This window comes from Buteo buteo, chromosome 1 (assembly GCF_964188355.1).
Source record: "Buteo buteo chromosome 1, bButBut1.hap1.1, whole genome shotgun sequence".
NCBI classification, from domain to species: Eukaryota; Metazoa; Chordata; class Aves; order Accipitriformes; family Accipitridae; genus Buteo; species Buteo buteo.
This window is the reverse complement of record NC_134171.1, coordinates 2,455,380-2,467,484: the sequence shown is the minus strand read 5'-3', so window position 1 is coordinate 2,467,484 and position 12,105 is coordinate 2,455,380. Positions and strand designations below refer to the sequence as shown.

Genomic DNA, 12,105 nt, shown 5'->3' with positions numbered 1-12,105 from the left:
AAGTCTTTCACCTCTTGGCTGGGGCAGGCAAAAGCATTTCCTTTGCAGCTCTCATTTCTTGGCTCAGGTCTCTCCTTCACCTTTTCCAAGGGAATTGTCCACGGCTCCGACCTCATCCGTGGAGAGCTGGAGAGACAACCACCAAGCTGTGGGGTGGAAAGGTGGCCAGGACCAAGAATGAGCTGGTTGTCGACGATGCTGATTGTATAAAATCAAATAAATTGGCAGACGGATGAGGAGGAGGAAGGGACGCCCACACGCTCACCTCTCCTTCCCATCCCCTCCTTCCCCTCTTCCTCCCCCCCCCACCCCCCCAAAAAAAAAGTTACTGGTCTGGTTGTTTTGTAAAGAAACCAACACAAAGAGAGTCTCTGCCTGGCGTGCGCCCGCCCTGCTTCACATCGCAAAGACGCTCAGCCCAGCAAGAGCGGGGAGAAGCCACATCTGCAGCGGAGAGGCTGCCCAGCGGGAGGGAGCCGCTGGGCTGGAGGTCCCTGACGACAGACGAGTGGAGCCCCGCAGGAGCTTCTCCTCTCCAGCCACCTGCAAGAGAAAGGAGGTAGCACGGGGTCAACCACCACGGTTGTTCCCCACCTCGGAGGATTTAGGGCTTGGGGACCGCGAAGCCTTCCTACGCGTGCGTGTGTACAGAGGGGAGCCCAGGGTTAGTCTCAACAGCCCAGGTCTAGTCCGGAGGTCAGCTCAGCTTTGTTGGAGATGGTGGTGAAGGTGGGGTACAGGAGGGTCACCTCGCTGGGCGTGCAGCCCACGGGTTTGGACACTGGTTGGAGGTGTCTTTGTGTGGGGGTGGGTGCCTGGATGTCCACTCTGGTCAATGGAGATCCATGCAGCTTACGGAGCCACCGCTGGCCGGCAGCTTGACCTGGTGGGCTCTTCAGGTGGAGATGTCCCCTGGGTGTTGAATACATCTCCATGGGGCTGGTAGATGGTTCGCCAAGAAGCAGCTGGGACCCAGGCGGCTTACTCCAAAATACAGTGCATGTGTTTACGTGACTGACTCCCACCCTAGGTGCCTACCCCCTGCAGACAAACTGCACCCTTCTCCTTTTCCAGTGCATTGAAACTGTGGCCAGAACTTTGCTTTGCTAGAGACCTCTATTAGCGTTAGTTGATAACCGAGCTAATTTAGAGTCAAGGCTCTGCACTGCTATGAAGACGGGAAGCAGCTGGACTAATCAGTCCATCCTAGAATTCCTCATCGGGTCTAGGGGCACCAACCTCATTAAACATCGAACAGGACCTGGATTCGAAGTTGAGTCTGAAGTCAAGACCCAACTGCCTGGTTTCTCCCGCAGTGTCAGCAGGGACCGTGCTCCAGCAGCACTCACACCTCAGCAGAGGGATGCGCTGCCGCCACGGGGAGGCTGGCGATGCGGCAGGGCCACCCCTCACTGCCGTCGCTTTCTCCAGCTGCCCACGCGCTGGTGGCGGCAGCAGTTGGCTCTCTGGGCTGGACTGTCAGTGACGAGGGAGGTTCACAGCTTCTCCATCACTTCCAGGAGAAAAGTTCTCAGTGCGAGGTCTGGACCTCAGGCCGCTACTTGGATTGCGCTAAGGTCTGGGGAGCACCAGCTGGGAGCAAATCCTCCAAATCCCCTGGGCACAAAGTTTATGGCCTGATGGAACTGTGTCCAGGCTGTGCCTGGCCACCAATGCCCTGAAAAGCGGCGAGGGAAGCTGAGGCAACATTTCTGTACCTCCCACCTGCTGCTCTGTGAAAACAGAGTGGAGGGCGGTGAATCGGATGTTTTCCCAGCAAAAGAAACAGGAAAGAGGTATAAAAAAAGCCCATGTGTGGAAGCTCTCTGAAGGTATCAGCTAGCCCAGTGCAAAGCCCACGCTCAGTCCTTGGAGTCTAGTTAACTGACAGCTTCTGTTACCTGAATGTTCAGCAAATCAAGGTCACTGTCAATTATTCAATAGTAAAATAATTCAATCTGAAAATTACTCTGGTGGGTGGCAAACCAAGGTCATTGGTTTTTATTTAAAAATAAAATATTTAATGCCTACTACTGCCAACATCAGTAAATTAATCTGTTATTTGTTTTTAAATAACTTCAATTTAATATGATTTTGATACTAACAATTTGCTGATGACTAGAACCTTTCATCTGAAATTTTCCAATGTTTAGCAAACCTTAGTCAGTTAAGCCTTTACCTTATGACCTCCAGGATCCTCATCTAACAAGGGAGGAACGTGTGTCCCAGGCGGCCGAAATGCTCATCTGAAGCCGTGCGGCTGCCTTGCAGGAGGGTAAGGAGCCAAACCAGTGGTCCTGGCTCCCTTTCTACACTCCTGAAAAGCCCACGGATTTCCCAGTACTTCTAAAAAAACCCCGTATCTCTCTGTAGCACCCATGAAAGAAAAGAGAAGGTGACCAACAGGCAGGAGCTCGGAGTCAGGGAAAGGAGAATGTCGCCCTGTGCTTGATGTTGGGGAAAAATATGTCGGGGCACGAAGAAGAGGGTGAATCAGGAGCTCCAAGAGGTGGAGGAGAGGTTGGATGTCTGCACGTAGCTGAACTGACCCAGGTGGAAGAGGGAGCTGAGGTGAGGAGGGCTGGAGGGCATGGAGGAGGTATAGACACGGCCAAGCATCTCTCAGGGCCAGGTCAGCCCTCTCCTACCTTGGTGGGCTGGAGGTGCTCGAAGATGTTCTCTCTGAGGGTCACCACGGCTCTGTTGGCATTTCGCTCCTGCTTGTACATCTGTGTGGTGGGGGGGATGGATGGGGCCACAGCCGCATTCAGGTAGGTCCCATTGCCAAAGGCCAGAATGGCGTTTTCTTTGTGTGGGAAAGAGATGAAGAAAAGTGTCGTCAGGGCAACGTTTCCAAGGGAAAACACACGCATCCCTTCTCCAGCCTCCTTTGACTGCATCACCCAAACGCAAGCCCGAGGGTCTCCAGAGCTCCTTTGTTGAAAGCACAGGGAGCTGGACACCTACAGACTCTTGAGGACCAGGGCATCTTCAAACCCTCATTCCCAAGAAGCCTCACCAGCTTGCGGGGGATGCTGCCGGAGCAGCAATGTGCCGGGCGATACTTACGGAGACAGATATTGTCTGTGAAGAGGTGCAGAAAGCTCTCACACTCTTCCTGCCTGTTGCCGCTGGCATTGCATGTGCACCAGGGAGCTATGCTGGAAGTAGAGTTGTCAATGTAGTTGGGTGTGATGGGGCTGCCTGCCGGGAAGGATGGAGAAGGGTTATCGCAAGGCTGGTACTTCAAGAAGGGACAATGATTTCCCTCTTTGCTGCTCTCTCGGGTTGCTCTGCTTATAGCCTCAGCTGAGCCAGCAGCACGAGAAAAACCTTCAAGTGCTGGTGTCACGGGTGTGTTTTGCTGCCGGGGAGGAGAAGAGGGGCAGTTGTAGCCCTTTTGTTCACCCCACCACCAGCAAAGCCTTCAGTCAATTAAAACATGCTATCAGTCCAAGGAATGGGCAGCTCCTGGGAAATCAGATTCCCTAATAACATTCAAAACCAGTATGTGAATGTGCGTAAAGGTTTCCACGCTGTCATTGAAGAAGCCAAACTCAATCTCCAGAATGGTCAGGGACAACAAAGGAAGAATGAAATCTTGACCCAAAAAGCTGACAATCTATTCCATCTGTCAGGATAGACTAAGTTCAATGGCCATTGGCTCTTCTCTTTGAACTCTGTATGTGCTTGTGCTAACTGCTGCCAGCTGGGTCTCTGCAGCATCTGAAAACCCAATCTGATGTCCTCTGATATCAGCACGACGGCAGTGGAAAGTTGATTTCCAGTGGCATCACTGGTGATGGCATCAGGGAACCCCTGACAGAGCAGATGCCCTGGGACAGCCCATCTCTTTCCACCTGAGAGAGAAGCTGGGATCTTGCAGCAGCCCACGGTGCATGTTTTTTCTCCCTCCGCTGCAGCTATCCTGAAGTTACCCCATGCTCATGGCTTAGGCTTCTTTTCTAGTCACTGCCAAGAGAAAGCCCAGCATCTTCCTGAGATCCCAGTCTCAGCTCTCCACCTTACTGTCCTCATAGCTTGTAGCTGGCCAGTGTATGAGATGTTTCCCACCCAGAGGAGATGTTTCCCACCCAGAGGGGATATTTCCCACCCAGAAAGTGGGAGAGAGACCAGCCGATGGATGCAGCCTCTTACCTATGATCCCTGTATACGCCAGCAGACAGGCAGCATAGCTGTCCCTCTGGCAGCCGCTGGCAGCCTGCAGGGACGGCTGGCAATTAAACTGGAACTCTGCGTAGCGTGACCTGATGGAGCGAAAGCACAAAGTGGGGCGTATTAGCACAGACATTCATGGCGAAAAGGGACATAATAGCACACTGGTGGTGTTTACGGAAGGGAACACGTTTGCAAAATCCTGTGGTGCTGTAGGCGTTGCTAAATCAGTTTGAATCGATGTCATTTTATACTCTCCTGCTGCCCCCAACAAACCCAGAAGTGGGTTTTATCCCTTTGAGGTGAGACATGAATAGGTGCTCTGGTTAATGTTTTACAGCTTCCTCTGGGACTGCAAGAAAAGTCCGGTCTTGGAAGAAATGTTTGTTTTCTGATGTGTGAAGCTGGCTTTCGCGGGAAGAGCTGTTGCAGATAGCAAGGGAATTCATTCTGTATTGCCATTATCTGACTCCTGGGTAATAACTTCCCCTAGAGACCTAAGCCTTCATTTGGGGGCTGATTTGCTGGAAGAGGGAATCACTCTGGTCCAGTTCCACTCTCTTCAAAGGTTATGCTCTAAATGTAGATGAGGTCAACTTCAGATTGAGGGAAATGCCCAAAGGCTCAGATATGAAATTCTCAAGCCATCACCAGGGCTGCTGCCACATCCCCTGCTGCAGGCACCCGTTCTCAGGAGAAGGTTGGACTCCTGGAGCCTGTGGAGCAAGAGGTGTATGACATACAGCTCTGGCCACAGACCACCGTGCCTCGGTTTTCATGCCGTCTCAGTCAAAGCACCAAACCACTTAGCACAAAGCAGCTTTGAGTCACACACTGGGATTGTTGGGACCGTCTGGGCCATGCAGGGAAGTTGGTGCAGCATTCAGACAGATGGGCAGATTTCTCCTGGCGTGGGGCTCCCCTGCTAGCTTGGTCAGATAAACTCTGTAAATCATGCTGCCAACCAGATATTTGCCACCTAATTCTTTAGGGATGAGTCTGTTGTTGGCACATAGGCATCTAGTGGTGTTTGGACATTGTAGGATATCTAGGAGGTCCACATGGGGCTTTCAGGTAGGACATAGGACCTGCTGGACATTCAGATCCATCTAAACAGGCTTCCCATGACCAGGTGAGAAGGCATCTCACATGACATTTGAGCTGCTTAGGAAACCAAAGCAAGCACTACCTCAAAAGTTTACTCTGCCTGGGCAACCTCAGAAAAACTGAGCGTGTTACTCCTCCCAGACAGCCTCTCTCTTCAAGACATTTTGTCGGTGCTCCTGGTCAGTGTCAGCACTCCGACTTGTGCTTTCCTGCCCACTTCTCTCCTCCTCCCCAGTCTTCTTGTTTTTCTCTTCTTTATTCCTGTGTTTGCCCCATATCAACCCCTTTCTCCCGTGCAAAGCACAGGCAAACTCTTCTTGCCCAATTTTTTGCAGCATTATTTAGGGGAGGGAGGTACTGACTGCAGGTTTTGCATTATTCATGTTCGTAGAGCCCACCCCTGCAAGCTGGGAAATTCAAGGGGTTACAGCTGTGGAGAAGCTGCAAGAGGACTAAGCAGCGCAGGCAGGGTTAGCCCTGGAGTATTTTACTCTATTTCTTTAAAGTGCCGTGATTTGTTCCCGGCTCTGCTTATGGTTTCTGCACTGCTAGCTTTGACCGGGTCACACGTCAGCCCCTTGCTCCCGCCATGTCTCTAGAGGATGTTTTATATTATATATTCAGAGACCAAGGAACCAGATAATTAACAGCTGTGCTGCTTGCAGGAAACGGTTTCCAGTCTCCTGGGAAGCAACACTCTCCCCTTTGAACCTCTTCTTCCCTGCTGGGCCCGCTTGTCTTATTAGGGAGAGGGCAGTACCCCTCCATTTCAGATTCCCTGGGTAGCCGGGTGAAATCTGAGCAAGAGCTGGTGTGGCTCAAGGGCTTTGCATCTTTCAGAGTCACCTTCAGGTGTAAAGCTCTGTTGTTCATCCACATTTCTGGGGTGCGGAGGGGTGAGGCTATTGGTACCAGTCCATCCTTCCAAGAGGATGCTGCTGCTCTCACCTCCCTTTGGGAAAAGACATAATTATTTTCTTGTCATTTAAAGATGATGTGCTGATAGGGGGTGGCCGCTGGAAGTTCAGCTCAGGAAGTCCCAAAGCCCACAATAATTAGAGACTGGGACAATACTGGGAGATGTGTCCTACACTTGCTCTTGTGCTCTTCTCCAGGTCTCTGCTCGTGGCCACAGCTGCACACTGGGCTGCGACCACCACGTTTGGTGCCGTACGGTTGCTCTTACGGTCTTACGTCTCTTACTGACAGATGGCCTCCACGCCTGAGAGCTGTATGTGGATTAACCTTCTGGAGTATCAAAGACTTTTTGAGAAATAGAGGGGTGAAAATAGTACAGCTGAGGGAAAAACACTTCAGGGGTATGCCTGTGAGTGTGCACATTGGGACGGGTCTGTGCGTGCATGGGGCTTAAATGGAAGCAGAGGAGAAAACCACCCTGGCCACATACTATGTGGTAGACTGGAGTGACAGCTGTGACTCTGAGACTCCTACTGCAATCGCTAGAACATCCAGCCTTGCAGCAGAAGGGTATATTTTTTATACATATGATTAATTTTGCTAATAAAATAAGAAAGCCATGGGTTTAAGGTATCTACAAGTGCCTGTGTCTGTTAGGATAGCTTGGGTGCTCCCGTAGGATGCTTGGGCTAGGGGATATAGCAGATAGACAGTGAAGAGACAGATTGGTGAAAGTGGCTGCAAGCACCCCACCCCACATCCCTTCTTAGCTTGCACCTTCCTGGAACTATTTCCATAGCAGGTCTTTTTTTTAAGACCAAAGCCAAAAACCCATAGAAAAGGTCTAAAAAAACTCCAGCACAAACTTCTCACACCTTCTGTCTGTTCACACCTCCTGTCTAGAGTATGAGCCAAGGACATGGGCCACGGGAAGGAGCCGCTCAGGCAATGGGCTGTGTCGGTGGGTTGTGGTGGGATGGGTGCCTCCGGACAGGATCCTTCGGGTGGGTGCATTGGCTCTGGTCACTGGGCTGTCACTCATGGATGAACCCCTGGCTTGTCCGAGGGACAACTTTCCACGTCAGCCACCCCGGTGTGAGAACGTTACCTGCAGACGTAGTTTTCCCGGCAGGAGTCCAGAGGCGCCAGGCAGTTGGGCTTCTCCTTGGACTCGTAGGAGCAGGCAGGAACGATGGTCTGCCGCCGGCGTTCGGCACAGGCTGTGTCGTCGCAGGGGCAGAAGAGGAGCTCGTGGGTGTACTCGGGGGGCACGCGGTCGAAGAACTTGCGCAGAGCCTTGTGGCACTTGGAGCGGTTGCAGGTGTCGGCCCGGGCCAGGCGTCGGATGCAGAAGGAGACGTACTCCGTCCGCAGCCGCTGGCACATCTCGTCCACGTTGCAGGCTTTGGCAGCGTCCAGACACCGGTTCACTTGGGTCACCTCGTTCTCGGACCCTGTGGGGTGGTGGGACATGGTGATGGGGCTTTGCATTGACCTCCCCGCCAGCAGCACCACCCTATGCTGAGACCTTCATCCCCATCCTGCTCCCATCCACGGCCACCTTGGGGAGACCACCACCCGCTCCGAGAAGGCAGTGGCCAGGGTGAAGTTCACATTTGCTCTCTGTGTCCTGGCAGGACCAAATCCCCTTTCCCTACTCACCTTTCCCAAGAGGTGTCACGGCCACACAACAAATTTCACACCCCATAGTCTGGTCCACCAAGATCTTACACTTAATAAAATGAAGCTTTGTTCTACCCTGGGCATCTCAGATCACTTTACCAACGTGAATTAACCAACCTGAGGCCTGGGAAGACAGCAGTCATTAGAAAGTGCATCTATTTATGGCCATGACTGAACCCACCAGCGTGATGGGATCTCTTCTAATGGACCTTCTTTTTCCAAAAAGTGTTCAAGATCGAGCACTGAGTCAGTGGCAAAGCCGGGTCTCCTGTTACATGGGTGGTCTGCGCTAATCCTTGCACCCCAGACCCTCTACCCTGTGCAATGAGTTTCCTCAGGCCTCCGGAGAGTCAAGCCTGGCTTTGGCAGCAGCAGCGTTATGTTCATCCCAGGACCTGCTCAGCTAAGTGAGAGCTCTCTGGGTCTTAAAGCCCCAAAACAATGCTCCAGCTTCCCCCATCCAGACCAGTCCTGCCCAGTATGCCCACGTCCTAAGCAGCGCCAGTCCCTTCACGGGATGGGGCTCAGAGCTATCATCCAACCTGATGCCCCTGGGACCTTGATGCTGCCTGCAGGTGAGCCCATGCGGGTCTCTTCCCACACCTTTTGCAAGGTCACCCCTTTGGTGGCTTCAGCGAAATTGCTCTGCATGTCCACCTTCTTAAAAAAGAGGGGAAAGAAAGTCCCAGATGAGCAGTCTGGGTGGGAGAGCAGGGGTGTGCTGTGGGGACGCAGGGAAGGTGGAGGAAAACTTGCGGCGGGGGGAACAATCAGGAAAATAAAGCAAAACCTGTGGTGACGGGTGAGAAATACACTGTCTTCGGTAGGCAAATAGGGCGTCTTACAGGTTTATATGCCAATGACCTCCTCTGCATATGTGGGGAAAGGTGTTTGTATATCACTGGTTTTAGGGCTCCTTCAAAGATGGATGGGGCTCTGTTTTATAGAGCAGGGAAATGCTACAGAATCCCTGGTAGGAGTCGGTCGAGACATTAGGCTCTGTCTGATCGGACAGATAAGATGAAGGTCCTCGAAGCGTGAGAGAGAAAATGAATTTGAAGCCGTTTTTCACCTCTCTGAATTAAGCCCATGACCTGAAGCACACTAGAAGGACTTTCTCCCCAGCAGAGAAGGATTTTTTCACAGAGGAAAAATCCCCAGAATGATAAATTTCCAATGCAGAGTCAAGCCCTATCTTTGGCCGGGAGTTAAAACCAGCCAGTCACTGCTGACAAGTGTTAAAACATTGACAGTCTCTCTGAGCAATTCAGAACTGGCTGCCCTCCTTCATTTTCACTGACATTATCAGATGCTCCGAGTATTTATTTTTCCCTTCCTGTTGTCCCCGCTGCTTACAGTGAGCTGGAAGTCAAATTCCAAGTTTTGCACTTATTTTATGATGGGTGAAACTTTTGCTTGGTGTGTTCCCACCACGTAGGTATTTTCCTTTAAAAATGCCCAGAGATAATATTGGTAGAGCATCGGTTTACACTGGGGAGCTGTCAGCAAACATGAAGGAAACAGTTACTTGGAAGGGTTTCATTACCCATTCAGCTAATGAATCACAGGGAACACACTAGCTTTTCTCCACTTCCCACGCAACAACAGAAGATGTGCTTTTTTAAATCACCACTACAATTAGAGCAGAGGGATATAATTCTGTTTGTACAGTTTTAATAGTGGCCATATATTGCTTATGTAAAATTGGGTTAAAAATACCTGTTGCTCTGACTTGGCACACGGTCATGGGGATGTCTTATGTTTCAACAAGTTCTTGGGAATTATTTTTTTTTTTTGGTAGATTTGAATGAAGGTCCTTTGGCAGTGCTGACCGTATGATCCTGGGCACAGGATAGGCACAGGGTGGCAGGTCATAAGTTATGTTATAGAAGGTGTTGATGAGTATAAATAGGGAAAAAAAGGTTAAACCAAGAAAATTCATGTCCCTAGATGGATGCTCAGTCCTTTGGTACATATCCCTGCTGCTCTGGGCCCATACGCTTTGCTGCCCAGCGGGTTTCAGTCTGCTTTAAAAACCTGACAATGCGTTAACCATGCATAAAAATCCCCATCCTCCCCATCCCTAGATTTTGCCGTGCTCTGAAGAGCCCTGTAGGACTTTCAGCAAAAGGGGAAAAACTCCAGTAAAGAAGGCCATGACCCGGCAAACAGCTTTGTGCATGCTTCACTTTCCATGCTCAAATCAGTCAAGTGGAGTCAATAAGAAGATGTGAGGTGTGAGGTCAGGGAGCAACCCCCTTCCTCTCGCTGCTCAGATTGTCGAGGGCTGATGGGTTAATTTGCTTCCGGACATTTTCACCTAACAAGTGCCTCGCCATCGCGGGGACTGCAGACATCCACTGGCTGCAGGGACATGCTGCTCCTTACTTGCTTGGGTGCGCTCCAGCTGTGGATGCCACCCCAGAGTCAGGTGCGTATTTGGGAAGAGCTGCAACAGGATTGCTGTCTTGGTACATCTGCCAGAGACACACGAGGAGTACATTACCTGCTCCCAGACAGGTAGTTTGGTAACAATAATCAGCATCGGTAAAGATTCCCCATGGCTGTGGTGCATAAGCAGAGTCGAACGCTGGTTGTGGTGGCAGCTGTGACATGGGTGATGGATGGCTTAATAGCTACCGCACTGACCTTTTAACTGCTGAGCCGGGGGTTCATGCCCTCGAGAGGGTTAAAAGGTGTCGGGCAGCTCTGCTTACATTATTAAGTGGTTTACATGATGCAGAGCAGAACACGGGTCTGAGTCCTGAGCTTGCCCTCAGGGCATGGGGTTAAAGGCTGCGGCTGGGATCAACCGGTACGTTGGGTTATTGACCTTTTTGCCTGCAGAGTTTGACCCTGTGACTGATGTGGAAGTACGTTCTCACACCTAACGATACCCAGGCAGCCTCTGCTCGGCACAGGTCATCCACCTACTATGGAGAATCAGCCCACCTGTGATGGCTCATTGGAAGAAGCTTTCCTGCTACGTCCCTCAGTCCCAGCCCTTCACAATATGGACACGAAAAAGCCAAAAAATGAAAATCACAAGTGCTTCTTCCTAGGACGTGTTCTTCTACCAACAGTATAGCCCAGGAATCACAAGCAGCTCCTTGGAAAAATGATTGCAAGATCTCATCAATGCTTTGTGAAAAGACCACAAAGGACTGCCTTGTCCATAGCACTCGATCCCACAACCAGTTCCCCCCTGTTTGAACCAGTCTCTGTAAGAGATCTTCCCACCCACCTACCTGCGGTGATGGATGCCAGCCGGACGTAATCAAAGCCTCTGATGAACGGCTCGTAAGGGGAACTCTCCAGTACATTCATGCCTGAGTTGAAAAAAGAAGTTAGTGAGCAGGCAGCTGAGGCTCCCGAGGGATGTCCGAGATGTACCAGGTTCAACAGATGCAGTGCAGGTTTGCTTGGTTGGTCCAAGGGGACGCGTGCTCTAAAGGCCATAAGTAAACGGATACTCAGAGTCACAGGAACTGATGTATGGCCATATCCTTAGAGAAGGGAAGAGAATGTAACTGGCTTTTTAAAATATATCACAGTTTTGGAGTAGGACAGCCTCTCAGGGAAATGTTGAGTTGCAACCCTCTATAGCTCAAGACTTGGGCCCCTTGTCAGGGATTGCCACTGATGACACCGGGCATGATGTAGCACAGGCTCTTGCTCGTGGGCAGACTTCAAACCACCAGCTCCCTACATACATGGAGTTTCCATCACCATCCCTGCTATTTTCTATATGTCCCTCCCTGGTTCAATGGTCCTCACCTGTCTCTAGGACACAGCCAGGGCTCTGCACGGGGCTCTGTGTGTAGCAACGCACACGCCTTAATATTTATTAACACCTCTCCCCTTCTCCTTGCCAACAGCCCTTTCTTACTCGGCATAGAGCTAATGACCCAGAGCTCCCGCAGAAACTTCCCCTCTTCATTTTTAAGTTGCTGGGAAGATAATTTTATTCAATTGGTGCTTCCCTTTCACACGCTCAATGGTCTGTAATGCCCCGTCATCCTGATGGATACCACAGAATATTATTGAAGCAAACAGCTCAGTATCATTTATTTTTTTTTATTAGACATTTAGATGGATATGGACAGCAGCAGCAGATGTACTGGCTGGGATAAAAGGACTATCAAACCTCATGCTCCGGGCATATGCTGATCACCAGCTGCGGTCAGGAAGAAATGGCTCCCAGGGTACACAGCCCTGTGC

The 12,105-nt window shown here is 50.9% G+C and overlaps 1 protein-coding gene across 2 annotated transcripts in view; it reads right to left on the bottom strand.

Moving 5' to 3' along the window:
• Positions 1 to 332: 332 nt before the first annotated feature.
• Positions 333 to 12,105, bottom strand: part of GFRA4 (GDNF family receptor alpha 4) — a 71,059-nt gene continuing 59,286 nt past the window's right edge. For both annotated transcript variants that reach the window (XM_075040499.1, XM_075040508.1), the window contains exons 3-8: positions 11,133 to 11,213; positions 7,310 to 7,655; positions 4,159 to 4,268; positions 3,070 to 3,204; positions 2,649 to 2,806; positions 333 to 543 (exon numbers count right to left, since the gene is read on the bottom strand). In XM_075040499.1, coding sequence (XP_074896600.1) covers positions 397 to 543; positions 2,649 to 2,806; positions 3,070 to 3,204; positions 4,159 to 4,268; positions 7,310 to 7,655; positions 11,133 to 11,213 — 977 coding nt within the window. In that variant the 3' untranslated portion in view covers positions 333 to 396. The remainder of the gene's footprint in view (positions 544 to 2,648; positions 2,807 to 3,069; positions 3,205 to 4,158; positions 4,269 to 7,309; positions 7,656 to 11,132; positions 11,214 to 12,105) is intronic.